The sequence below is a fragment of the Dendronephthya gigantea genome, unplaced genomic scaffold (assembly GCF_004324835.1).
Source record: "Dendronephthya gigantea isolate DGI-Jeju-01 unplaced genomic scaffold, DenGig_1.0 000113F, whole genome shotgun sequence".
In the NCBI taxonomy this organism is placed as follows: domain Eukaryota; kingdom Metazoa; phylum Cnidaria; class Anthozoa; order Malacalcyonacea; family Nephtheidae; genus Dendronephthya; species Dendronephthya gigantea.
This window is the reverse complement of record NW_021163123.1, coordinates 1-27559: the sequence shown is the minus strand read 5'-3', so window position 1 is coordinate 27559 and position 27559 is coordinate 1. Positions and strand designations below refer to the sequence as shown.

The following is a 27559-nucleotide window of genomic DNA, read 5'->3' as shown; positions in this document are numbered from 1 at the left end:
GGGTAAATAATCCTTAGAACCTGATTGGAGGGTGCAGCTTCGCATTTGACTAATTTTTTGTAGAGATATTGCATCCTATATTGGTAAGATCTAAAGCAATCCTTATTTGTTGCTTACCATTATCAAAGCTGTTCAAATCAAAATGTTGAGCAAAAATAGTTTTTGTCTTGAAAAGATTTTCTCCTTTCTGCAAAAGAATATGTTGATATGGACATGTCACATTATAGAATATTTCAGCAGGCAGATAGATAATACGCCTTTGTTATAATAATGCATTATTACATGAAGTTTTATTGAAATTCAAGAAACTGTATGGAGTCACTTTAAGATAAATTAAAAAATTTCTGATGCTAATCCTATCATAAGGGTACAATATATTGTTAAAAAATAATTGCTAAAACCAACCCATGCCTATGGTTGTTAATGTTACCAGTTTGGTTAGCAAAGATATCTTGGAACCAGTGAATTTATGCTCTTAATCACATGTAAATCTCGGCCTATTTTTTATCCATAAAGCCATGCATTTCATTGTTGTGTTTTTAGGGAAATCTTGCCTTGCTAAATGTCCATCTCCCTAAATTGCTTTATTTATTAAAAAATCCTATTTAAACGACATCCTGTTCCTAGGATATTTCTCCAATGGGAGTGTGTATTCTTTGGTGTCTAACTAAACTGCTACACTGTGAAAATCTCCTATTGCAAACATCACATTCATAGGGTTTCTCTCCAGTGTGTATTCTTTGATGTCTAACCAAATGATTGACATGTGAAAATGGCTTCCTACAAACATTACATTCATAAGGTTTCTCTCCAGTGTGTGTTCTTTGATGGCCAACCAAACCACTAACCTGTAAAAACCTTTTCTTACAAACATTACATTCATAAGGTCTCTCTCCAGCATGTGTTTTTTTATGTCTAACCAAATGACCGCCCTGTGAAAATCTCTTCTTACAAATGTCACATTCATACGGTTTGTCTTCAGTGTGTATTCTTCGATGACTGGACAAATTACTACTATATGAAAATCTCTTTTTACAAATATCACATTCATAAGGTCTCTCTCCTGTGTGCGTTCTTTGATGGCTAGCCAAATGACTACGGCGTGAAAATCTCTTGGTACAAGCATCACATTTATAAAGTTTGTGTGTTCTTTCTTTACCTGTTGGCTTCAAGCTGATCATTGTCCCACTATATCCCTATGAACTATGAACTATGAACTGAAGCGACAAATCCTAACGTCTGAATACTCGCACGATTTTCCACGAATTATACCCCTCAGTATTTACACAATGTGCTAGCAATGATATACAGAGGACTTGAATTTCGTAAAACGAAAATGATTGGGAAAAAAACAGCAAATCTTGACTGTTTAAAAATCCAAACACCTTCCTCTGGAATATTCTCCACTTTCCCAGGGGCAGACGGCAGTTTGCGCGCTAGAGTATAACATTAAAAATATTACGGAATCCGCTGCTCTTTTCTTAACACTGACCGATATACGTTTTAAGCTGGACCATCAAATTTTGGTAATGAAACTGAAAGATTCGACTGCCTTATAGAAATATGTCTTGAAATAGCGGTCAAAAGCAATTTTGAAGCAGTTTCTCACACTAGTAAATATTTCTCTATTTTGCCCAAAATTTACGTTTTTGCAAGATTTATGCTACGTTAATTTGCACTCCAGATGCCGAATGTGACGTCATATGGAAAGGTCTATACTAGTGAGCTTTCTCCTTACGCCCTGGGGCACGATATATTTGACAACTGACAAGGAACCATAGGACAAAGCTCTATATTGCGCGCTAGGCTTAGGGAGGTCTTAGCGGTTATAAATGAAGACGTTTTAATGTAAGAAGCTAACATCAGAGGGTAACCTCGTTTCAAGGGTATTCACTCTGCCTTTTAGAGGACAATGTAGACAGATAGATAGATAGAAAACTTTATTACTCTGTCAAAGATATCTAGCCGGTTACTGCAATGACCTACTAATTGACGACACTTACTATTAGTTATTACATGTTATATCTAACCTAAACACTATAGTGCTACGAGATCTATCATACATTAGTCGGTTATACTTCGTTATCCTTTTATACGGATGGGAATGGTTTTTCAATTTCTATGTTACTCTGCTACAATACATCTCAAATTGGTTTTTCTAATCCTTCACTTAAAAACAGATAGGGAGGTCTGATTTCTATCTTGTGAGCTTAACTTCGACCAAAGGTAAGGACCATGAAGAATCTTAGCGAGTTCTTACCGTATTTTACAGATTTAAATCTCGGTATGAAAGTCTGAATTTTTGAGGTTATAGTTTGTTGGTGATCTTGTGAAAATATCCAATATATTATTCGGTAGTAGCCTGTGTTTTACCGGCTTTAAAGTTTAAACTTAAAGAAACTTTCATGTGCATTCGCTATATTTGACGAGGGCACGTGTTATAACTAGTTATTACGAAACGTTATACGAAAGTATTTCTGTTTATGAATTAAGTAAAAAGTGTAAGAAATGATGAGTCGGCAAAGGTAAAAAAGTGTGGACCAGATAGTTTTCTTGACTTCGTGGATGAAGTCACATGCAGATGCAGAAAGGTTTAATTAATACTATAGGCTATTAAAGAAGTCATAAACGCCGCTAAAACGGAACACAAAACTAATACGCTGTTCTCGATGGGTCCGCGACCCATTTTACTAGTTTTGCAACCGTCGTCGCCAGTCAGTTCTGGTTTTTTATGAAGCACATTCTTTATCGTGGAGGCAACTGAGGATTGCCTTAGCTTGTGCCAGGCCGGTCACGTAGCCACCTTGTAGAAAACCGAAGTATTTTTCCGAGGTTGCCTCGCCTGAAAAAAATAGGTTGCCAACTCTCCCTGCCAAATGTTGGAAGTCCGCTTTTGTACTTCCTACGACAGGATTGCTGTAGGATCCACGTACGTACTCATTTGTCACCCATTTTGATACAACTACGTCTACAGAAAAGATACAGACATATTATCAGTCCAAAGGAATCGTGCATGCATGGGGTAAGATTATAAGTACTTAGTTAGACTGAAACCGGATCACTGCAGGGGGTTGATAAACTGAGACAATTTTATATGAGGCCTGTGGAATGGTGATACTCTAATACTCCAGCTATGCATGTCATTCCGCCTCGCTCATTCGAACAAACGGCTTTTAATACAGAAAGAAGCAGAAAAAGAAACAATTTCTGGCAATGAATATCTGACATGAATTATATATAATACCTATGTTAAATAAATTGTGAAATGTGAAGCAAAGCTTCGATAATATATTTTATTGTGTTCATTCTGAAATCAATTGTTTTCTTGCATTTAATTATACACTGGCGGTCAAAAAGAACTGCTCAAATGTTGCTATTATCGTATGTAACAGGAATCGTAACAATCAATCTTTTATTGTACACTAGCGGTCAAAAAGAACTGTTTAGATACAAATTCATAAAAAAGAATGATTTATGCGTTGCTGTAAAGACTGTCCATAGGATGAATTTCTTTTCACCGTTAAGATTACCACCTTAACAGAAAGTATGACACGCCGGTGTAAGGCCGTTATCAATTATAAGGCCAAAGGAGGGTCAACAAAATATTAATATTCTATATAGCTTAGCATGTAATATAGTCTATATTTACTCGTATATATTGTTAGAGTGACAGTTACGTTCATTTGAGAGCAATTTAACTTGTTTTCAGCAGTTCTTTTTGACCGCCAGTGTAGTTAAATACAGTACGATACGGAAATTCTCGTATCGCATCGGTTAGTGTTAATCAGCCCTAAAATAGCCGCTGAAGCGATGGCCAATGCATTGGACCAAAAAAGCCTGCAACCCAAGAATCCGGGGCAGTTGTTCGAAAGCGGTTTAGCTTTCTCTTTTCCAAAACGCCTTAATTGACAAAATATACAAACTATAGACAAACTATAACTATAGCCAAGAATACATTTAAATATGTTCCAATTCTTCATGTTGGAAAAACTAGAATTAATAAATAGAGCATTACAAATCTGAGCCGGTAAATGAAATCTGATTGATTGCTTTCATGATGAAATATGCAGCTGTAATTTAGACAGTTGCCCAAAGCGAATCGTTATTATTGAGAATAAAATATTAAGACGGGGGAGTTAAAATCATAAAATTTACCGGTAGTTCAATTGTTTTAATTCCCTAGCCTAGTTCCAGGCATCTTCCCGGACCCGGTTTCGGTAATGTTTCGTCTCGCGGTTATAAATAAAGGGAAATCGAAAGGAAAGAAAGGAAAATAAAGAAGCGAGAGGTTTAGAATACTAGTCTATTAATTCTCGTGGGCATTGTCCCAGTCTAGCGATCAGTGTACTCACCTGTGGGATAAGGGATATTTACGTCCGGATACATTCCTTTCAATGTCTCCATCACCTCTTGCACAGTTGTATTTTGAGGTTGCATTTCAGTGCGCACGGCATCGTCTCCCGTAGCAACAAACATAAAAAGATTAGATCCAGGCTGGATTCCTCGCTTGTTTCGGTTGAAAATGACGGGAAACTTTGCACGGATACGTCCCGCGTCAAGTAAATATTCATTGTCCTCCCAAAACACGTGCTCAAAACGAACGATAACAAAAGTAAAATAACCCATCGGGATATTGTTTATAGCTCTTCGTTTCCAGGAAGGGAGTTCAGGAACAAAGTTTACAAACTTACGATCCGCTAAAACGCCTGTACTGAAAGTGCACAAAGCATATTTAGCCGTGAACACAGAACCATCGTTTGTCTGAACGGCTACGCCATTATTAGTATAGTTAATTCCTCTCACCGCTTGACCTGGTAAAAAATTAAAAGAATAGTAAATGAAAATTAAATAATTTATTAATTAATTTATAAATAATCAATTATCGGATGTAGGTTTTGGGAGAATTAATTAGGTCTAATATTTGAGTCATCATTAAAGGCAGTGTTACACTATGCAACTTTACTTACAATGCAATTCTATAATTTTGAGAGAAGTTAAGTTGTATAGAGTTTTCGAAATGCTAAGAAAACGTTAGCAGATCGTAAGAAATGTTCTTGATTGACAACTTTAGATGCCTCAGGGGTAGAATTGCATTGCAACTTGGAAGGAAAGTTGTATAGTGTAACACCGCCTTAATTTGTCGAGATTTTTGTACCTGTATAGCTTTTCTTTTAAATGCATGTTCCCCATAAATGTTTATCCTCCCATATTAATTGTGCTTAACAACATTTATTTTATATATAATATTAATTCTAAAATAAAAGCTTGCAACATTTAATTGGCCACCTATGATTGCTTATAATGCAGCGGTGCCAGCTTCGTCCACTGCGCGTGTTTTCGTTTTATATCAATTGCGTGATTATTGTCTCGCTGGAGGACACGCGCAAAGTGACAACGAGGCGGGGAACGCGCCTGGCAGAAAATGTGTCGAAAAGTGAGATTTGCAGATTTTGCAACCTTTTAAAAATTTGAAGAAGAACAATGGTCGAATAAATTAACAATTTTTTTTTCAGAACGTGACTAATCGAAGGTAAAGTCGTATATTTTCAACCTTAATCTTTAATAATAAATATCTTGACGTTTATAAAGCCGTATGAAATATAAATATTTCTATGAATTACTGTAGGCAAAAATCTTTTCGACAGAAAATTCATTTCGACACAACATCTTCCCTGCCCTGAAAGCAGTTTGTACTAGTCTTTCCACCCTCGAAATCGCAAAAACATGCAATCAAGACATCTTCTGCAAAAACATGCAATAAACCGGCCAGAAGGAGGAGCATAGAGTCACCTATACTTGCTATAGTACAGCATATGCTTATATTAGCCTAAAAATGTCATCAACTGGCGGGAAAGATGGCGGAAAACATTTGTGAAAATTTTTCCTCGATCGAAGAGTTTCGTCAAGTTGAAAGTCGCCTTTAAAGCGATTGTAGATACCAAGTGTGAAATATCAAACGAAAATGAATAACCAGCAAGTGCTGTTTGATTATATGTTGCAGTACGTACTGTTGGACGATAACTCGCAATCAGACCAATAAGCCACGATATTCGCCAGGGTTAATCGGAATGACTATACTATAACATTGTTACAACCGGTACCTGTTCGAATTTTATCTGTAAAGTTCTTTGCTAGGTATTGGACTATCAACGCATAACCCCGTCGATCTGTGACAACGGAATCAATAATTTCACCTCCATTAGATTGTGTGAAACTTCGCGTAGACGTTAATTTAGCACTTATAGCGTTCTCGTAGTCGTAATAAAACCATTCAATCGCACTTTTCAAGGGAGTATCAGCTATCCAGCCCGCGTCTGCCAAAGACGAACTAAGAGGAAGATCATGATGAAGCAAAATTTTCTCTTTGTCCTTTTTTACCTTTTCGGCGGCTGCGTCCAGTTCCGCCATTACTGCTTTGAAGTTTGTATCGTTGTCTATCGCGTTTCTAAAACAAGTAATAAAAAACTTAAAATCCACTTGCTTGTGTTAATCTTTAGTTATAATGGAAATAGTTACAACAAGCTTTCCCGAAACAATTAAGTTTTAACAATGTTTTCAATTCAGTGCTACATTGTTTCGTACAGCTTCTACCCTCGTCCCTCGAGGTAACTTGAGCCAATCAAATGCGGCAAGTCTATCAGATTAACCAATCGCAAGCGCAACAACTTAGGGAAAGATAACGTTGGTTGTGCAATGTGGAAAAGGTATCTTGATCAACCTGATACTATATATAAGAATAATAGGATGTCGAATCCTGGAAGATAGAGCCAGTGCATGTGGCTATGAAAACTTGTGAATTTGGATTTAAGTAAGAAATATAAAAGAGCACAGCGGGAAAATGCATCCAGGGACACACATCCAAACAATTTGGTGGTGCTATCGTAATGTATACAACCGTTGTATATTACTGAACGTTACATTTTCACTACTCTGGCATTTTCACTGCTCTGAAAATTCACGCCGCGTTCCGTTCGCTCTGTGTCGACCTGAGGAGATTAAAAATTGCGTGAGGAAGACCGATCTATCTTAAACGTATGTCACTTTGTCCGGTAAAGGCCCGTCTACACTTGCAACTTTTGCTGCGATTTTACGTTCCTTTTTTCTTCTTTTGATAGATGTGAAGGAGTAAATCAGTTGCTGATGTTTAAATAAGGGCTCTTATACACCAGAACATTCGTAACTAATTAGTCGTTCACATATGTCAAAGGAAGAATCCACGGCATAAAATCGCAGCAAACATCGCAAAGTGTAAACGGGCCTTAAAGTCTCAAAGACATCCGCTATTCCTTTAGATGAAGGGAAAGAAGCTCCATACATACTTTAATCACCGAGTCTGAGGCGACTAATTGCATGTTTTAGTATAATCTCGGTGAAAAAACTTTATTCATCGATAAAATAAACAACTATAAAACTAATATAAACGGATTTTATGAATATAATTTATTGACTTCCGTTTTTGACTCACGCAACCTAAAAATTAAACAGCTACTATAAAAGTTTAAATCAACAACAACATAACAGAAAACTTGGTCAAATAGCAATGGTTCTAAGTGTCTCGCATTTTATAATAAATCGTGCATCAAAAGCATTAGTTTATTACAAAGCGACTGGACTGAGTCTGAATTGGTTAATTTGTTTATTATTGAATTGATGTCGCTCCTAACTAGTTTTGCTGGGGCCGTGCGATCTTGAATTGCAAAATAAATCGCTAAATAAAAGTATATTGCTAAATTCAGGTCACTTTTAAATCATTTCACACCATATTTTGTTATGATTGCTTTTGTTTTCACCAGAATGGCAGAGAAGATCGCTTTGTTTTCACCCGAATGGCAGAGAAACTCGCCTTCCTTCGTTGTCTATGAGCGAATAGTCAACTCAGGCTTCGCCTTCGTTGACTATTCGCTCATAAACAACTCGGACTCGTTGTCTAATTGTTAAATGGATAGGGGTATTTTACTGAGATATATAATAAGCTCCTAACTATAGATTACACTGTACCGTTGTCTGTTCACTTCACTGCCACTGGTTCAGTTATAGATACACGCTGTATGACGTCATTTGTGATGAGAACAAAAGTGACCACTCGTTAACCATTGGAATGAAAGGACGGCTCGTGGCCACTTTCTTTGTTCTTATGACAAATGACGTTATACCGTGTATTTATAAATGAGGAGACAACGGTTCAATGTTATCTATTTCTCAATGTTATCTAGGAGTAAACAAAGACACGTTATGCCAAATGTACTTCTGTTTAATGCACGATCAATCCTAAATAAGAAATCCGAACTTGTAGTAATGATTGAGCAACATAAACCAGATATCATAGCAGTCACGGAGTCGTGGTTAACTGAAGACATACCTGACCAAGCAATGAATATCTCTGGCTTTAATCTAATACGGAAGGACAGAACCATAGGTAGAGGTGGAGGCGTTGCACTTTACATCAATGAAGGTTTACCATTAAAAGTCCGTTATGACCTTGGGAACGAAAACTTCGAGTGTATATGGGTTATTCTGCGACCTAAGTGGTTACCTCGAGTAATATCAAGAATTGCTGTCGCATGTGTCTATATCCCACCATCTATTGACCAAGAAAATTTGATTAAGTTCTATGAATACTTTTGCTATTGTTACGACACGCTAAAAGCAGAAAGCCCAAGCACATCAATTATCGCTGCTGTATATAACCAGCCAATGCCACTTAAAACAAGTAGTTAAAAAACCTACTAGAAAGTCCGCAATACTTGACCTTATATTCACAGATATTATGAATCTCTATCAAACACCACACATCTTAGCTCCAATTGGAAACTCTGACCATAGTACAATCATATGGTCATCTAAAGAAGGAAACAAAAAGGAACAAAAGCCAAAGCTGATAAAGGTCCGACCTTTGAAATCCTCGTCGCTTCAAGCATTTGAGCAGTATATCAGTGAGTACAATTGGTCGCCTGTATTGGATATCCCTTGTGTAAACGACAAGGTTAATAAATTTTTAGAAATAACATTAGAGATGATCGAAAACTTTTTCCGTCAAAGTCAGTTAAAATCCAAGGAGACGATAAACCTTTTATAAATGGTAGAATTAAACAACTAATGCAGAAACGAGATAAAGCATACCAACTTGGAAGATTCTCCCAATCCAAGGTACTACGGAATTTAATTGTAGCAGAGATTCGAAAAGCCAAGCACAAATTTTATGCACAAAATATAAAACCCTTTCATAACCAAAACCCAAAGAAATGGTGGCAAAATGTGAAACGGATTGTTGGGAATAAAAAACAGAACTTTGGTCTAACGGACCCTCTAACGGATGCACCAATGAGCGATAAACAAACTGCTGATCATATCAATACGTTCTTTACGAGTTTGACCAAGGAGTACCAAACAGTAAAAAACGAATGGTTGCTATTTAGAAAACAAGGTTCCCTGCCACAAGTTACAAGTAAAAGTGTTGCAACGAAGCTGTCAAAAATAGAAACTAATAAAGCCCCTGGCCCTTTTGATCCAAACATGAAGGTAATAAAGACGTTTGCTGAACACTTTGCTGTGCCACTAGCAGATATCTTTAATCAGTTGTTTAGAAGCCAAACGTTTCCGGATGTATGGAAATCTAATCCAGTTTCATCAGTAGAAGATTTAAGGCCAATTGCCCTGACTAGCACCCTTTCCAAACTTCAAGAGTCATATGCTGTTGAGTGGATACTAAAGGATACTAATAGCAAAATTAGCGAATCCCAATTTGGAGGACTAGCAGGAATGTCTGCTGTATATGCACTAATTTTTCAATTGCACAAGTGGTATCTTGCGATAGAAAAAAACAACAAAATTATTCGAGTTACATTTCTCGATTTCCGTAAAGCCTTTGATCTAATTGATCATAACCGCCTCTTGGAAAACTTCTGTGATATCGGTATACGCCCTGGCTTGATTGGATGGGTAGCATCGTACTTACAAGGTCGAACACAAACGACTTCATATCAGGGTACAGAATCAGAGCGAATGGAAATTAATGGAGGGGTACCCCAGGGAAGTAGATTGGGACCGATCGCGTTCATTATTAAAATAAACCAACTTCCCTCAATCACAAAATGGGAAATGATTGAAACAACCAACCAAAACGATACAGACGAGGGGCGGACAGTAATGTTTATGGATGATACGTCCTTATCTGAGGTGATCGATGTATCAAATCATATATCTGGCACATCAGTCGGAAAAACCCAAGAAAACGTGAATGGTGTAGTTGACTTTGCAAAGACTGAAAAAATGGAACTAAATGGGAACAAATGTAAAGAGATGATCCTCGACTTCAGAAAGAAAAAAACAAGTATTCCACCAATAAATATTGGCGACCAACCAATTGCTCGGGTAAAATCATATAAGTCGCTGGGAATCTGGCTGGATAATGATTTGAAATGGGAGACAAATACTGAATTTATAATTAAAAAAGCCTCCAAGCGGCTCTACTTTTTAAAAATCCTCAAGAATTACGGGGCGTGCAAAGAAGATCTAAAATCCTTCTATTGTGCTATCATAAGGTCCACTCTTGAGTATGGAGCACAGGTGTGGCATGGAAACCTGACTCAAGAACAAAGTAGCAATATCGAAAGAATCCAAAAAAGAGCGCTTAGGATCATCTACCCCGGAAAAGAATATAACGAAGCGCTAATAGAAAGTCGCTAAAAGAACGAAGAAAACAATTATGCATTGATCTCATAAAGAATATGATCCAGCCGAGCCATAAATTACACAAACTGCTTCCTGATAAACATTCCAGTATCAAAAACAGGCAAACAAGAGCAAATAATGACATAATTTATAATTTTACTTGTAGAACAGATCGTTTTAAAAATAGTCCTTTGGTCTATGCGATTGATCAATATAACGAAAGTATAGTTTAAAGAACTCGATCTATATAATCTATAAACTGTATATAATTTTTAAAATAGTTTTTAACAAACGTATTGTATTATGACTATTGATAAGTTTAATGAAAGTATTGCAATAACTGTATATAAATAATTTTTAGATCTATATATAAATACATATATACTTATAATAGTTTTAATATTCTTAGTGCATGGACCCTATTATACACTAATAACTGTAATTTTATTCTTAGATAGACTTTAAATGTATAAAATTTTATATCGATGTATATATAAACACATAATAATTTAGCTGTATCACACTATTGCAATGTGTTCAATAAACCATGAATAATAATAATAATATTTGTCAATTAAGGTGATAAAAATATGCACATATCGTATGCTCGACAAACCTGACAGCAATATCGTTATAGTCGCTTTGATATCTGGTGAGCTTCAGTATATCCGCGAGTTTCAGAATAGGATTTTTATCACCTTAATTTAAAATACAGTAGAGTTGTTATATAGATGTTATATAGAGTTGTCATCGTACTTTAAAAAGTATAGAAGTTCAAAAATGTAAATAAATCGCATGATATGTTTACGTTCACTTTGTCTTACACTTTGGAATCCCCGCTTATATTAAAAGCTTTTGTTCATATTATAACCTTAAAGCTTATATTAGCCTGTAATATGTGTAATGTGTTCGCAAATGTAAACGGTTCGTTTGATTTTTCAAGATGGCCGTCAGTCGCCATTGGCGTGTCTATCACAGTGTGCTGGTACCGTGAGTACAGTGAATACAATTATTTACTTTATAGAGATGAAATTCAACAAAATGTCTGAGATCAATTCACTGAATCAAGAGAAATCATGATGAAAGTGTGGAAGTATTAAACATGCAGTACAGAGGGCGATAAAAACTCCGCCGAATGCGATAACGTGGACAATTCGATTGCTGAACTCACAAAAAAAGGTTGTCTGAAATTGCTACGAAATTTTGAAGATCTTCGCCATGTTATTGATCAACTACAATTACAGCCTGGTGTCTGGACAAGCCCGGGTGGAAAAGTTTCAATACGATGGTACACAAAGAGTAATAATGTATAATGTTTACACTCTAATTGATCGATTTCGAGCATTAATCATTTTAATAAATGTTTAGAAAGCATTTTAAACAATATTGGAATTTCAAACGTTTCATTGATGGAAATGGCATGGTAGAAAACACGGATACCGGATAGTCGGATACCGGATAGTCAGATACCGGATAAACGGATAGACGGATAGACAGATAAACGGATAGACGGATAAACGGATAATATATTCATATGATCAGAATTTTCTTAATTAACAATGATTAAAAAAATGTGAAATGGCTCATCAATGTTTCGTATTCAATTATAAAAAGACAAGTACCGGAATGTGGTTCTCACAAATTGAAATATTAGTCAAGTTAACTTTAGTCATACTCATGCCCCCAGCTTAATACATGAAATATATGAACAAGTTTAAATTGAACAAATATACATCTACAATCCACGCGTAGAGTCGTACTAACTCGATATAAAATAACAAGTTAACAACTCATATCTAGCTGTTTCGTAAAAAAGAAGCATAATTCAATTTTGGTCGCATTCCAGTTCCACCAAATGATTTAGTTGTTGTATCCAAAATGCCCCGTGAGTATTCATACTAAGGACAACCGAGGAGTAAAGTAGGTAATGTGTACTTTCACTGCAATTTGTCGTGCGTCAGACGCAAAGAACGAAACTTTCATTCGTACCAGTTATGTCCAATCGCTACAGCAATTCAAGCAAACCTCCAGTTTATCCATGGACATCATTTGAGGAATAATTTTGGAATTTGAGAATGCAACAGACATAAATTAGTATAGGGGTTTATATGTTTTATTTGCTTTTAAAATGAACGTTTTGTTAGGGTATAGCGAGGACTTAAATAGCTATACAACATTGCGATATACTTGTCTTAAAAAAATTCTGTGGCATGAGCCAACCCTGATCATATGAATAGATGAACTGGTCATTATTCTCATACATTATTTTGTATCTGTCTATCCGTTTATCCATCTTTACGCGTGGATTGTAGATGTATGTTTGTTTAATTTAAACTTGTTCATATGTTTCATGTATTAAGCTGGGGGCATGAGACATGAGTATGACTAAAGTTAACTTGACTAATATTTCAATTTGTGAGAACGACATTCCGATACTTGTCTTTTTATAATTGAATACGAAACATTGATGAGCCATTTCACATTTTCTTAATCATTGTTAATTAAGAAAATTCTGATCATATGAATATATTATCCGTGTATCCGTTTATCCGGTATCCGACTATCCGTGTTTTCTACCATGCCGATGGAAATGAGTCATATGGTGTTTTTGATTATCGTGTTGAATGTGGTGCGCGCTTCACAATGGTTATGATAACATGGGTAACTTGTATGCAGGAACAATTCGTATATATCGGAAGGTGGGGAAAATATTGAATCATTTCGTTTAATATATAATTATGCTGTAGGTCAAATGTGGTATAACAACTGCCTAAAACAAACAAAACACTTCTTGACGTTTCGACCTGAGGGCCTTCGTCAGGAGAGTTTATATAGCTATACTAAACTCTCCTGACGAAGGCCCGCAGATCGAAACGTCGAGAAGTGTTTTGTCTATTTTAGGCGGTTTTTATACCACATTTGATGCTAAGTTTCTTTAAGGCGCTGCCACTCTGCTCCCTGGTTATCAAGTTATGCTGTACCGCCTGTACGTCGTTTGGTTTATGTCGAATTTAAAGCTAGTACAATATAAACACATCCACGTGACCCCATTGAATGAAAACGTAAATGTAACGTTTCAACTAAGTCATAACTCTTACCAACCTTCTTCGACGAATGATATCCAATTTGCACCCTCACTAACCGTCGAATTGCCAACAGTGCGGTTCTTCAATCTTCCCCCTATGTAGTCCTGTGCTTCAAGCACCAAAAAGTTTTTGTTGCCGTTGTTATTGAAGTAATTTGCCGCCGATATTCCAGAGATACCAGCCCCCAAAATGAGAACATCAACTTTAGTGTTTTCGCCCGCTGACTGGTAAGCAATGACAAAGAAAACGAGGCAAAAACAAAAGACGTTGAACATTTTTCGCAACGATGATTGAAAAGGCTTGTGCCGGAGATGACAACAAAGGCTTGTGCCGTGAGATGACAACAATTAATGAGAGCAATGGTCATATGTATGTAGGTACCGCCTACCGTACGTATTCCATATACGGTAGTGATTGCACAATATATACTGCGGATAGTGCCCCCCCCCCGCGGATAGAATTGGAGACAAAAAACGCAGGAAGAAAAAGACGAATTGTTCAAAAAATTTATGAATGGTTTGCAAGTTAAGAAAAAACAGGTGGTTTCAACAGATGGATGCCTGAGTGTTCCAAGAATGCCAACAATTGCAAGGAAACCAGGCCAAAAAAAGAGAGTAAAAAGTGTAAGAACAAAGAAAAAATTTGAACGCTAATAATATTTGGGCAATTCAAGATTAAAATGTAAGTCAAGTTCATGTAATATGTGTTATGTGTTCACGAATGTAAATAGTTAATGCGCGTTAGTGCTTGATCGTATCCAGTTCAATCGTGTTATCTCATTGTTATTACGAAGTACTACATTTATAGAAACAGTAATAAAATATTATCACTTTGCATCCCTAACTTAAAAATTTGTTATAGTTTATCATTTGTGTACCTTGCCTACAATGATTTTCTATAATATACAATGGTCGTTTATATGATATTGACGCATGATTTTGCCGCCCCCCGGGCATTCTTTCTTGACTCCCGGGCAATGTTTTTTCAAAACGTGAGTGACAACTTATTATGAAAAAGGTATTTTCAGTCAAATAATAAACTGTTCATAGTTAGAACTTTAAATTATACCGTGATTTTTTACATGATTTCTCCCCGGGCATTCTTTTCCGATTCCCGGGCATTCAACGAATCTCCCCGGGCATTCCAGGGCGTTCATTAGTAGGACCGGCGGATATGTCCCCCACGTGAAAGTCCAAAACAAAAGTTAATATTTGCTAGAAAATATATTTTATATAAAAAATTTGCTTAGTAATACATTTTAACTACACAACTACATACTTAACTACATAAAGGAACAAGAATAGCAATAATTTATCTATAAGGATTTGCTAGGCGAACAGCCATGTATTTCCTTAAGCATATGGTATGTCTTCCTTTAGGTAAATAATGCAATATGATTTAACTTTAAACATATTAAAATACAGCAAGATTTTTTCTGTGGTTTAATAAATGATGTAGTTACTAGAAATTGTACTTTGATATGATTACCTGTGTAAAGTTCACATCCAAACCATTGACCATATAATCAGCTACCTACAACAAAATATTCCGCTAGACATTAATTAAGCAATGGGTAAAAACATAACAATAATATAATAAATAATTTATATCAAATGCAATTTTCACTTACTATGGATACAAAAACCCCACATGAACTTCCATCAAGTTGTCTTGGTTCAAATTTTGTGGAATTATCAAAATATTTCACATCTGGTGGACTCGTTTTTGGACATATTGCTTGGAGGTGTGCTATCAGTAATCTATAAGTTAAGTGAATGTTAAGTAAATACATCAATGTCAAAACATTTTTTTAACACTTCATTTATCTGTCTATTGAAGGCCTACCTTCATGAAGGCCTACCTAATTTTTTTGTGGAAGCTTCTCTCTTCTCTTAACATCGCCATAGCTATAGGGTCATACAGAAATATGGTACATGAAGTAAAGTCCAGTTAGTCCACTACCTAGCTATAAGGATTTATTTAGAAGAACAGTCCAGTTGAATGACTAAATAGAATATTCGTTTTTTAGATTTTTGAAACGGAGGCATATACTGAATGTATACATGCACAAGTCCTAACCCTTTAACCTGAGTCCTGAAAGGCAGTTCTATAAACGCAGCTAACACAGGGTAGGCACTTGTTTCTAAATGAAGTCTTCATGTTTTACATATGTCATATTTACTAATTTCCATTACAAAATTATAAAAAAAACATGAAATTGTTTTCCTATTATACTCGAATTTAAAAAAAAATTACTTACCCCAAGACTCCGGTGATTATTGTCCCAATTAATTGGTATGAAGGTAATGACACAGTCTGCTTTAAAGAATGGGTTCTGAATGTCAATGAATGACAGAAATCAACACAGAAATCAACGTTGAGCAATATACAGTATAAAGCATTACGAATCGATACCTTTTGAATCAATTCTGTTATGGAATGGACGCCATATTTACAAAGTTTTGTGCACATGAAGCTCACTGAGCAATATATTATACAATGGAGAGAGCAACCATAGAAGCTGGAAGTTGCTACAGGAGTCGCACATCTAATATAATGCATATTACATAACGTTTCCGTGCTAAAAAATACCGCTGTCAATTCTATACAGTGATCACTTGGTGTCTTTTATCTTTTTAAAAAAAATCCCTAAAGATTTCCAAAAATCTCATACGCTTTCTCGTGTTGTTTTATGAGGAACTACATTAATTTGGGTCACTTTTTCATTTTTGAAAAATTTAAGTATGGGTAGTAATTAAATAGTAATTATTGTCTGGGTATTGTATATGGGTATGGATTTGCAGCTATTTAATTATGTGGGTATGTATGATTAAGACGACGGAATTTTGCTAGTTTGGAATGACTTTTCCTATCGTAAATATGGCATACAATTCTTTTGTTGTATTGTTTTCGTTTCTGTACGCATTGTGTTGTATTGTTGAACAATTATTTTAATGAATGCAAAAACTTTAAAGCTGTTTCTCTTGACATAAAATATCCCAGACCCAGACCCTCCACCATATGTAGAGAGCTAACGCCCATCTCTTTTGAACACACAACCAACACCTAGGCAACCAGTCTATGTGTGTAACCATCGACCAAAAAATAGAAGTGAATTGAAGACAAACCCAGAAAATAGGAGTAAATTAAAGACAAACTGAGACAAACACTAATTTTCGCGCACTAATTTAAATTTCGCGCAAAAAATAATTATTGTAACCAGCCGTATTATTTCCGTATTATTGCCTAAAACTTTATGTAATATGTATTATAGTAGATGTGCGATTCCTGTATTTTTTAGTTAGGTGTCAGTTTTTTACTCACCCTGTATATAATACATACATATAATACACGGTAATTAATACAGACAATATATAACACAGTAATTAGTACAGACAGTAAAAGATGACCGCGCGCGTAAACAATGTAGTCAAAGGCTGAGTACAAACAGATTTTTGGGCTACCTATGCAGTCTATGTAGGTAATAACTGGATCTGGCCCTGTGTGTTATTAGAGAAATTCCAAAGGAACACACACACAACCCATGCCATACATCCATCTAAAGCGTTAATAAGCTTGAATGTGCGAGATCGATTTTTATGTTTTTATCAGTGCGAATGTACATTCTTAACATATCAAATGTCCAAGTGTCACACAACTCATCTCGGCGAGAACGGCAACATTTACAATGAAAAGAAGAGCCGTCTTTGTCAAAAGAGACTACTACACGATTACAGAAGGACCAGTAGTAATCTCTTTTGACGTTGGCGAAAACTGAAAAGTGAAGAAAGCGAGGTGAATCCGTGGAGATAGGCATTTGCACAACTAATGGTACACCAAGGATAGAAGACCGCCTTTGCCACCCTAAGAATTTTACTTTCCGTTCCGACCTCAACCACTTTAAAGTGTCTACAATATAGCTTAATGACTCCTCTTTGAGATGAAATGAGGGAGCAACAAGTGAGGTCCCATAAAAATTAGATTGTCCACTTCCTGATGCTGTGGTACTTAATTCACAACAAAGGACGTTGGGTGATTGATCTTAAATTGGCAATGGATTGGATAGTCACTTCTTCGCATTTGTTACCGAATCAAGTAAATTCCATTTGATGAGTCAACACAAACACCACTCAAATGCCTCGATGAAGTAATATCTTTCCTATGATCACCACCATGTTTTGTTTTGATATGGTTGCTGATGGAGTTTGGATGGAACTCTTTGCAACATTCTTGAGAAGGATGCAATGTCTTAAATTTCTGGCAAGTGATGAGAACATTTGACCTATCAGACATATAGTTCAGTGCGAGCTTGAATGTTTACAGTTTTTTATTATTAATTTAATGAATATATCAATTACAAAGTGAAATGATTTTATGAACCATGCATGGGAGACTTTGGGAGGGATAGTAAGATATTCGTCCTCTTTATTCCCAAACCCTGGACATCCCTCCGTCGCCCCGGCCGTTGGCCACCTTGAATACTGTCGTTGGAATCATTGGCTAATTAACTTAATGTCTTTTAATTTGTTGTTTTTGATCGCCTGTACAAAAAAATTCCATTTTACTGATCCGTGCAATGATGGTTTCATTCCATGCAGATCTAGTCGTGCAAACAGTTATACAATAGCACGATCGCTTTCACTATATCACATCGCTGACGGCAATAATCGTACCGTGCTCACAGGCATTAATCCAAATAATATGGCCGATGGGATTGTAGTTTATAAACACAAACTTTTTACTTATAAATAATTCAATAGCATTAGAACTACTTTGGTGTCATATAAAGCAAATGATGATTTTTTTATTCCTGCGATGGTAAGAATGTTTTCATTGGGTGCAGGATGGAATAAAATTCAACTCGGCTTCGCTTCGTTAAATATTCATAATTTACCCCATGAAACTTAATTAAACGTTCATTATGAGTATAATATTTCAGTATAGATCTGTCATCCCAAGTATTCCAGCCAATTAGAGTTACCAATTGGCATTCGACTTCAGGCCCGCTTACATGTATATATGGACGGTGCAATTTTTTTTGCACTTGCAATGCAATAATACTTTTGAGAGATTGTAAGTCTTTCGCTACTACGAAACGTTTATGTTTATTTAGTTATACTCCATGGACGAAGAGTCGAGGACTCTTCACTAATTTACATCTCTTAAAAATAGAATTGCATTGCAAGTTGCAAGAAAAATTGTACCGTGTAAGAGGGACTTTTGAAAGACCTTGGGAGTTGAGAAGGGATAGAGGAGCTTGCCTAATCGTATATTTTACCATAAAGGCGAAAATCATGCAAACTATAAATTTTAATAATACGACAAGGTTTCTTTTTGAAAGAAATAGGGACACACTTCAGAACGTTTATACAAAAATTTAATAATGCTCGGGCTGAAGAGCTGATTTAGTAAAGAATAAAGAGTTTCTAATTTATATTCAATTCGACAAAATAAATTCTTTTTCGACATTAATTAGCACACAGACATGTCTATTTACTCCCCCGGAAACTGATCGATATAGGAGATGTAACGGTAATTAGACATTATTGATTGACGCAGGTGAATTTTTTTTAAAGATTTTATTCTCGATCGCTGTCGAATGCTACATGATTTAAGTAGATGACGATACAGCTCACAGGATCGAATATGAAAAATTTAGAAGCACAGCAAGGAAAAGGTCTACATCAGAAATTATTCAGAATCCCAACTTATTTCTGCATTTATTGATAACTGACGTTTGTAAAAACTAGCAGATGGCAGATCATTAGATTAAGTTGAAGTTGAACAAATTATCAGTGCAATTTATCTACGATGACATTTGCATGCATTCAACCTCCAAAATATATGCTCTGAAGTAGCAAGAAGCTCTTTATAGAATGACGTCTGATCGAAAAGAAGAACTGTAATTGAGTAGTAGGCAGAAAATAATATATTTTCGTAAACTGCAGGACAACTGCATCTTAACCCCACTCTGACTTGATCTTTGACAAGACGGCAAAACAGAAGAATGGTGTACGGAAAAGTTGTCCTCACGGCCATCTCAATCATTGCATTTCTTGGAAATAGTTTGACAGTCCTGCTCTTCATCAAAAAGTCAGAGTTGTTGAAGAAGACTTATAACTGTTTAATTCTTGCTTTGGCAGTTCAGGATATTCTTCAAGCCATCTTTATCGCGATTTTGCCTGGATATATCTTGGACGAAGACGCATATACTTTACCACCGGACCGAACATTACGATGGATGTTTTGCAAGCTATTCTGGTCCCAGTTCTTTATCTTCGCTTTGGGAATAGCCTCCGTGTACACCTGCCTCATGCTGACTTTCGATCGCTGGTTAGCGGTTGTTATGCCCTTAACTTTTAAGAAGTATGAAAAATCGAAGCTTGTTGTGTTCTCGACCGTGCTTTTCCCTTGGATAGCCGGAACATGCTTTGAAATAACAGCGCCATTGAGAGCAACCACTACTCAAGTCAACGGCAGCTTTTCATGCGCCTGGAAGACGCCAGAATACTCTTCAAAAACGATTGTCATCGCGACATTCACGTTCTTGGGCATGATAGTCGTACCTGGGGCACTCATGGTGATAGCGTACAGTCGGATTATAGTCCACATGAAGAGATCCGAAATCCGAATTGAGGTGATTAGGAACAATCAGAGGATGGTCAGAAAAAGTAATGCCTTGAAAGCCCTAAAAAGAGTCACAACAACAGCCTTTTTTGCCTCTGGTATAATAATCGTATGTTGGCTGCCGGATCAACTCTATTACGCATTGTCCCAAGTTAACTTGACGGAGCTCGGTACAACAATTCATTTCGTCTTCAAAAGCTTGGCATTTGCCAATTCTTGTATTAATCCAGCCATCTACTGTTTCTCAAACAGAGCTTACAGGACTGGTCTGAGGGAGCTGTTTGGTTGTTTTTGCTGCAAAGTACACCCACAGGGAGGTGAATTGTCAGGGCCAGGGGAAGCTGTACACCCCTCGTAGGCTGTTTATATACTTTAATTGAGTTCTATGACAACTTACTGAGTGAAGATTTAGTTAAACGAAAAGGATCAGTCGTTTCATGTTATATAGGTATACCTGACCAGTTACCTGTCCACACGGGTCCATATCAAGTCAACAGGAAGTATCGTTTTTAGATATCGCCATTGTGAATTACGGCATGTAGCTATAGTTATTTATTAAATTTTCAATTTTATATGGGAAATATAGATTTAGACGGTAAATGTTCTATACAAACATTTTATGAGTAAAATCGTACGAGTTTCTTTAGCTCCTTATACTGATAGTCTGATAATAATTTGTAAACAAGTGTGACGTTGACATAAAGCCGAGAACTATTGACATAGTGCGGGTTAATAAAATTTAATGTGTTAGTATATTCAATTTACGCTTTGGCTTTGGTTAGTATATTCAATTTACGCTTGCATTTGGCAACGATTAATCACTGAACGCCGAAAGAAGGACAGTTAATAAGATCATAATTGTTAGTCCGGGCTAGCATGCAAATTAGCAAACATATTTGAATGCAAGCGGATTTTAGAAGCCAAATGGTCTAAAATACTAGCCGCTAATCGCAATTTTTTTTCCCGTTATGAATGCGTGATGGTAATCGAAATCTCAACTTTTTAAGAAAACCGGAGATTATTTTAATGTCTATAACGTTTCACACAAGTGAAAAACCGTTGTTCGAGACTGAAGCAAATTTACCTTGTGCGATAGTTTTTATACATGGGTGCAGTAAAAATTCATCTCGTTGTTTTGTTGCTAAACAAATTGGCTTGGATGGCAGATCATTAGATGAAGTTAAAGTGAGCAAATTATCAGTACAATTTATCTACGATGATATTTGCATACATTTAACAACCAAAACATCTAAAGTAGGACGAAGCTCTTTATAGAATGATGCAGTCAATTTAGAGGTACGGAACGGCTAAAATTGGTACCTGCATCCAATTTGATGCACAGCAATTTAAAGCACGGGCATCCATTTTGACCGTGCCAATAAATCGAGTGTAGGTGTAGTGTAACGAGGCTTTAGTTTGCAGCTAAAGTTAACTGGTTCACTTACTGATCAAAAACCAATCTCGTGATATATTCTTTCGGCATTCGTGGTAGTTGAAAATACGTTTTTCAAGCCAATCAGCCACATGTTGTCTGAACAGTCTTATATTATGACAAGGTAGGCAACTCTCACGCCAAATAAGCTAAAAACGCACGACGGTTAAATCGAACACCTTCACAAAACTGCAAATATTTCATAAAAATATGGCGAATAAGAAAAAAAGTACACACATTAAACTGGAATAATTTTATTGCATTTATACTATATTTTTAGCATTCAAATGTATTCTATGCATGTATAAAACGTGAGTGTTTTTTGGGTTACTGGCAAATATATTTCAAAACCTATGCTGGGGACACCTTGCCTATACTTTCGTCATATTTTTAAATTGAAAATAGAAAGCTGATTGGCTGTCGTTTCAAAAGAGCTAGCGAGCGAGATCAGTTCTGGGCCGCCTATGATGAAACAAGGAAAAAGTTCAATTTAATTCAACGAAAACGGCGCTCTTAATATAATAAGGTCCCTTTGAGTCAAAATACCGGTTTCAATTGAAAATGGATATGGCTAATCTTTGCTAGGATCGTATTAATTTCGTGGTAGTTGAAAATACGTTTTTCAAGCCAATCAGCCACATGATATTCTCGAGAGAGAGCTGTCTTCGAAGCCAGTTTCCGACGACGTAAAATTCTATGAGGCCTCGCTTCTCTTCACGATGAGCTGCCTCGTCTCGTGCGATGTGTCGCCCAGGGTACAAACCACGCTGTAAGTACACAGTTTAAACGAAATTGACTGTTTGATTTGAAATTGACATTTTCGAAACCCACTGGGGCCGGTTGTATAAAACTCTTAACTACGTTTTAACTCAGTACTTTTTAACCACCCAACTGTAGTTAAAACGTAGTTAACTTTAATCACGCAGTTAGCCACTTGTATTAAAACGTAGTTAGCGTTAACTGTAGTTAAAATATACTTAAAGTTAACTATCCTCAAGGGCATCGTTAACTTTCCAAATCGTAGTTAAAAATGGCGTCTTAATTGAGCTTTTGAGGAGTGAGAAAACATTAAAATCAACATATACCAAGATTTTCAACCGTTATCCACTCAGAGAAGGCCCCGTCGAAGCTTGTAAACTCTCAATATCCTTTTATTTTTGTCATTTGGGCAGCAGCGGAGTATATTTTTCTTCGGGAGACGTGTCGATGCCAAATTAATACGATCCTAGCAAAGATTATAGCCATATCCATTTTCAATTGAAACCGGTATTTTGACTCAAAGGGACCTTATTATATTAAGAGCGCCGTTTTGGTTGAATTAAATTGAACTTTTTCCTTGTTTCATCATAGGCGGCCCAGAACTGATCTCGCTCGCTAGCTCTTTTGAAACGACAGCCAATCAGCTTTCTATTTTCAATTTAAAAATATGACGAAGGTATAGGCAAGGTGTCCCCAGCATAGGTTTTGAAATATATTTGCCAGTAACCCAAAAAACACTCACGTTTTATACATGCATAGGAATACATTTGAATGCTAAAAATATAATATAAATGTAGTAAAATTATTCAAGTTTAATGTGTTGTACTTTTTTTTTCTTATTCGCCATATTTTTATGAAATATTTGCGGTTTCGTGAAGGTGTTCGAGTTAACCTTCGTGCGTTTTTAGCTTATTTGGCGTGAGAGTTGCCAACCTTGTCATAATATAAGACTGTTCAGACAACATGAGCGTCGCGCGAGGTCAGCGAGATTAGCGAGATCAGTTCTGGGCCGCCTATGGTTTCATTGCATTTTTTACAATATTTTAAAATTAATCAAAATATTGTAATTTTTTTGTAAATACGAGTCCACAGTCTTGTTCAAAATCAATAATAGCGGTCAATAATTTCGAGATACTTCATGCTATTTCTCTGTTTAACAACTTAGTTAGTCATTCGACTAACTACGTTTTGTGTAGTTAACTAATCATAGTTAAGGATTTAACTCAGTGATTAGCGCTAATCATAGTTAAAGTTAACTACGTTTTTATACAACCGGCCCCAGTACATCAAGACTTGGTTTGGACCGTAAATATACAGTTGGGATTCAGCCAATGATGAAACAGGGACCGCGGAGCAGTTTTTGGATTGGGGGGGGGGGGGCTAGCGAAGCCGAAAAAGTGAACCCAGGGGGTCCATACTTATCTATTTATATTTTTCATATGACATATTTGCCTTCTGTAAAGTTGCCGACAAATTGTCCGTATGCCTAAAAATCATCGCGCCAAAATGTAATGAATGATGATGATTATTCAAGATGTTTGAATTATTTATAATTAAATTCACACATGCTCTTTAAATGGTGGCTAATGTTCGTCCTCGTCAAAAATCTCACATAGGGGTTTGAACGGAGCCGTGTGTTAGCAAAAGACACTTCTATGTTTGCAGTTAAACAGAGTTAATCTGACGAATTGTTCCATTGTTCACCGACACGGATAGTGAACACATAATTATGATTACACAACTTACTATAAGGAGTTTTTCTTCGTATTATTATGGCCATATAAAAATCGCTATAAAGGAATCACATGTATTTAGATCGCGGTCCCTGTAAACGGCGAAATAGCAGCGATATTATTAAAATAGGACCAGAACTACATGTATTAAATATATTCTTACCTCAATTCAATCTAAACTTAACGAACAGCATGAAAAGAACGGTTTATTTGTTCCTCTTGGAGGAATTGCCGTATCATGCCAGCGAAATCGAATCGCGCATCGGAAAATTAGCCAAAGCTGTGCACCACAACTCTTGGGAGATAAGACTGGGACGTAAATAAATACGGTCACATACACCTTTCAAATGCTAGTATATTTCGCGCCATCGCAGACTTGCGACGACGAAAAATAAAAAAAACATTAAACAGAAACAAAACACAACCGGGGCGAATTTTGCCGGCTGTATGTTTATTTATGATTCGAAGTCTGGTTTTTCGATATATTAATATAATTATTTAGGATTTCAAAGGAAACACCAAAGAAGGTTTAAACCAGGACAAGAGGTAGAAAAGCCAGCGCGGAAAATGTAAATGCCACTGGCACTGTCGTTGTTTGTGTATGAGGCGACAGAATAGATGTCTGACTCTGTCGTGTTTATATTTTATATATCGTCGGTGAATTCGTGAATCATATATTATTTATATACTTATAAATACACAGTGTGTGAGTGTATCAGTAATTCTTTTTCCCTATGAATTCGCCTGGCATTGAAAGTAGTATATGAGAATCCTAAAGCCTCAATCGTTGATAGGAATTCTCAATGTAAATATAGGTATGCACTATCCGCGATCGTATAAATATATTGCGGTAGAGACTTCGTGACTTCTGAAACGTTTCCATCGAAAGCATTTCGCCTATTTGAAGAATCAGTTGATCTCTTATACAGTAATACAGCGTGAAGATAAAATAACAAGAACACTACTACGCTCAGCTTTATATCTATATTTGCCAACATTTTCTTCCACGTAAAGTAACTATAGTAGGTAGAACGGTATCATAACTATTAGGTAGAACGGCTAAAGCATGCTTCCCAAGAAGTAAATCTTTATCGCTATCTTTCGCACGCGTTTAAGAATCAGCTCGCGTTTCGTCTTTCGAAAATGATTTAGTTTTAAAAGAGCGGAGCGAACGCAATCGTCAATAAATTCCGCCAAGACGAGAGGCCTACAAATTTAAACGTTACAAATTAACAATGAAACCAAACCCGGGGGTTGGGATAAAACGCGGAAACGGAATACTACGGTGGCCCAGAGGTGCAAAACACAAACGCAAATTCAAAACACAAACGCAAATTCAAAAACATAAACGCAAATCATGAAAGCACGAACGCAAATTTAAAACATAAACGCAAAACGCAAACGCAAATTCAAAACACAAACGCAAATTCAAAACACTCCAAACGCAAATTTTTAATTATTTATCCAAATCCAAAACGAGCTAGCGCACCACAAATTTAAAGACAACAAGGATAAGTTTATTCATATTATTGTTGTATAATACATTTCTAAGTGCATTTTTGTCTTTTGGCCTGGTAAAATATAAAATTGTTGATATGGAAGCAGCAATCCGTTTTTACTACGGAAGAAATTTTAAGTACAAAACGATACTGGAATGTTTAGAAAAATATCATAACATTTTGGTGATATTCATGTAGGACTTGGAATATATACATTTGTCGGATGGGTTACTTAATGCGTGTCCATTTCTAATTTAAACAAACTATTTAACTATAAGTTATCTCTTTCATATTTGTCTTGTTCCAAGGCTATTAACTGAATTTATTTTTTTCACGAGCGAGGTTTTGGTTTGACTTGCGGAGCCGGGCGTCGCAAACGAGCATTTCGTCCAACAATTGGAGGCAAAACAGCAATTCCGCCTGGTGGTCTGTATCGACTTGGATTGATTGTTTCTGACGGTGATGATGTCTCGTTATTGTTGATTGTATCCAAAGGCACATTTTGACGTAACGTTTCATTCAAGGTGCGACGTGAGGGCAGTGCGGGGGCTACCTCTGGTAAAACTCTCTGGACAGGTACCGTGGGGGGATAAAAAGCAGGATCATAATCAGTCTCTTCTATGGTATCTCGCTCGTAAATCGCTGTAGGTTCTATGAATGCTTGTTCATGTTGATAGCCGAATTGACTGAAAGAATTTGATCGGGTTTGGTTTTGTGTTGATCCGACTAATAAACTCTCTCCTCTTTGAGGTTCACTCGAGGATGGTAAGGTTGATAACTGTTGCTGGTTATTCTGGCCAGATTGTGCTGCAAACTTGTGTTCTCCGAGGTATTCATTCATCTTCATGCCTGTTCTCAAATGTGCTTCATAACCCTCAATCCATAACCGACCTTAATGCAACGAGAAGAGAACATATTTCAGGGGTTATGCATTGCCTTGAGCTAAGATAGGAAATCGTTTCAATCCTTGTGTTAAACGCACGATGGTATCTCTGTTTTAACCCGCTTCCCAACATTTCCCTAAAGTAACCGCTTTGCATGAGTGAAGAAGCGATTCTCATAGTAATGTTTGTTTAGAAAATAATGATCAATGACCAAAGATTTCTTTTCTCTATATTTTTAGAATGAAGGTACATATAATTGGTGAATGTAGTTATACACTAATTTCCTTGCAAATGGTACTGCCCCAAAATGAAAGTCTAAGTTAAATGTGTTAGTTTAGGGGAGAGAATAAAACCATCAATTTTAATCAAGAACCTTTCATAAAGACTTGAAATAAAGTGATATCTTGTGTCCAGTCGGGTGGATAAAAATGACATATTCGATGAAATCCATCTGTGTCTACCAAGGTGTGGAAGGAATCACTTGCTTCAGGAAGTCGGGATCCGTTCCGCAGTTGAAGTTTTAGCGGCGAAGTGACAACAAGTACTGGACATGAATTAGGAAAATCTTGCGGAATGTAGATCCGAAGTATATACTCCCTATTCATGTTGCTTCTCACCAATACTTCCACTTTCGTTTCATGTTGTGGGTCAATCCATGTAATTCCAAGACGAAAATATTTCTCCAGTTTCTCTTTCTCGATTGCTAGTCGCATTCTTTGACTTTCAGACCAAACCATTCTGATGCACGTCGTTCAGGGTTTTACGCTTGCTTAATGTTTACAACAGTCACTAATGTAATGCTGCAGTGAAGATCAAGGATTAGATGTAATTCTAGGAACTCGATTTCTTAGTAACGGGCATAAATTAT

General features: G+C 36.4%; 4 protein-coding genes across 8 annotated transcripts; 1 reads left to right on the top strand and 3 right to left on the bottom strand.

Moving 5' to 3' along the window:
- Nucleotides 1–2729: 2729 nt before the first annotated feature.
- Nucleotides 2730–14088, bottom strand: LOC114535219 (polyamine oxidase 6-like). The gene is made up of 5 exons (XM_028556599.1): nucleotides 13774–14088; nucleotides 11288–11369; nucleotides 6102–6445; nucleotides 4353–4811; nucleotides 2730–2968 (listed from the first exon to the last, which is right to left on the bottom strand). Exons 1-5 carry the CDS (start codon nucleotides 14030–14032, stop codon nucleotides 2730–2732), a joined length of 1383 nt encoding a protein of 460 aa, XP_028412400.1. The 5' UTR covers nucleotides 14033–14088.
- A 1096-nt stretch (nucleotides 14089–15184) lies between these two features.
- On the bottom strand, nucleotides 15185–16282 carry LOC114535237. Of its 5 annotated transcripts, none has more exons than XR_003688217.1 (5): nucleotides 16173–16282; nucleotides 16018–16092; nucleotides 15619–15723; nucleotides 15388–15517; nucleotides 15185–15290 (listed from the first exon to the last, which is right to left on the bottom strand). XR_003688217.1 is itself a non-coding variant. In XM_028556616.1 (4 exons), the coding sequence occupies exons 1-4, from the start codon at nucleotides 16227–16229 to the stop codon at nucleotides 15219–15221; spliced, it is 318 nt and encodes a 105-aa protein (XP_028412417.1). In that variant the 5' UTR covers nucleotides 16230–16282; the 3' UTR covers nucleotides 15185–15218. The 5 variants fall into 5 exon arrangements, 2 of the variants coding, with proteins under 2 accessions (XP_028412417.1, XP_028412418.1); XR_003688219.1 differs by having other exon boundaries at nucleotides 15619–15664; XR_003688218.1 differs by having other exon boundaries at nucleotides 16018–16076.
- Nucleotides 16283–19764: 3482 nt separating this feature from the next.
- LOC114535211 (allatostatin-A receptor-like) lies at nucleotides 19765–20742 on the top strand. Its single transcript, XM_028556595.1, has one exon. It carries the CDS (start codon nucleotides 19765–19767, stop codon nucleotides 20740–20742), a length of 978 nt encoding a protein of 325 aa, XP_028412396.1.
- Nucleotides 20743–25999: 5257 nt separating this feature from the next.
- LOC114535250 lies at nucleotides 26000–27503 on the bottom strand. The gene is made up of 2 exons (XM_028556628.1): nucleotides 27065–27503; nucleotides 26000–26698 (listed from the first exon to the last, which is right to left on the bottom strand). Exons 1-2 carry the CDS (start codon nucleotides 27426–27428, stop codon nucleotides 26139–26141), a joined length of 924 nt encoding a protein of 307 aa, XP_028412429.1. The 5' UTR covers nucleotides 27429–27503; the 3' UTR covers nucleotides 26000–26138.
- Between the last annotated feature and the right edge of the window lie 56 nt (nucleotides 27504–27559).

Excerpts from the sequence above, each read along its gene's own strand:
- LOC114535219 (XM_028556599.1), bottom strand. The coding sequence starts at position 14,032 with ATGTTCAACGTCTTTTGTTTTTGCCTCGTTTTCTTTGTCATTGCTTAC. Across the intron at positions 11,370-13,773 it reads GATATCATTCGTCGAAGAAG|GTGATAAAAATCCTATTCTG; the intron begins GTTGGTAAGAGT and ends TTTTAAATTAAG. Across the intron at positions 6,446-11,287 it reads TATAACGATATTGCTGTCAG|AAACGCGATAGACAACGATA; the intron begins GTTTGTCGAGCA and ends TACTTGTTTTAG.
- LOC114535211 (XM_028556595.1), top strand. The coding sequence starts at position 19,765 with ATGGTGTACGGAAAAGTTGTCCTCACGGCCATCTCAATCATTGCATTT.
- LOC114535250 (XM_028556628.1), bottom strand. The coding sequence starts at position 27,428 with ATGGTTTGGTCTGAAAGTCAAAGAATGCGACTAGCAATCGAGAAAGAG. Across the intron at positions 26,699-27,064 it reads ATTTCAAGTCTTTATGAAAG|GTCGGTTATGGATTGAGGGT; the intron begins GTTCTTGATTAA and ends CGTTGCATTAAG.
- LOC114535237 (XM_028556616.1), bottom strand. The coding sequence starts at position 16,229 with ATGTGCACAAAACTTTGTAAATATGGCGTCCATTCCATAACAGAATTG. Across the intron at positions 15,518-16,017 it reads ATAATCACCGGAGTCTTGGG|ATTACTGATAGCACACCTCC; the intron begins GTAAGTAATTTT and ends CTTAACTTATAG. Across the intron at positions 15,291-15,387 it reads GTGGGGTTTTTGTATCCATA|GTAGCTGATTATATGGTCAA; the intron begins GTAAGTGAAAAT and ends ATTTTGTTGTAG.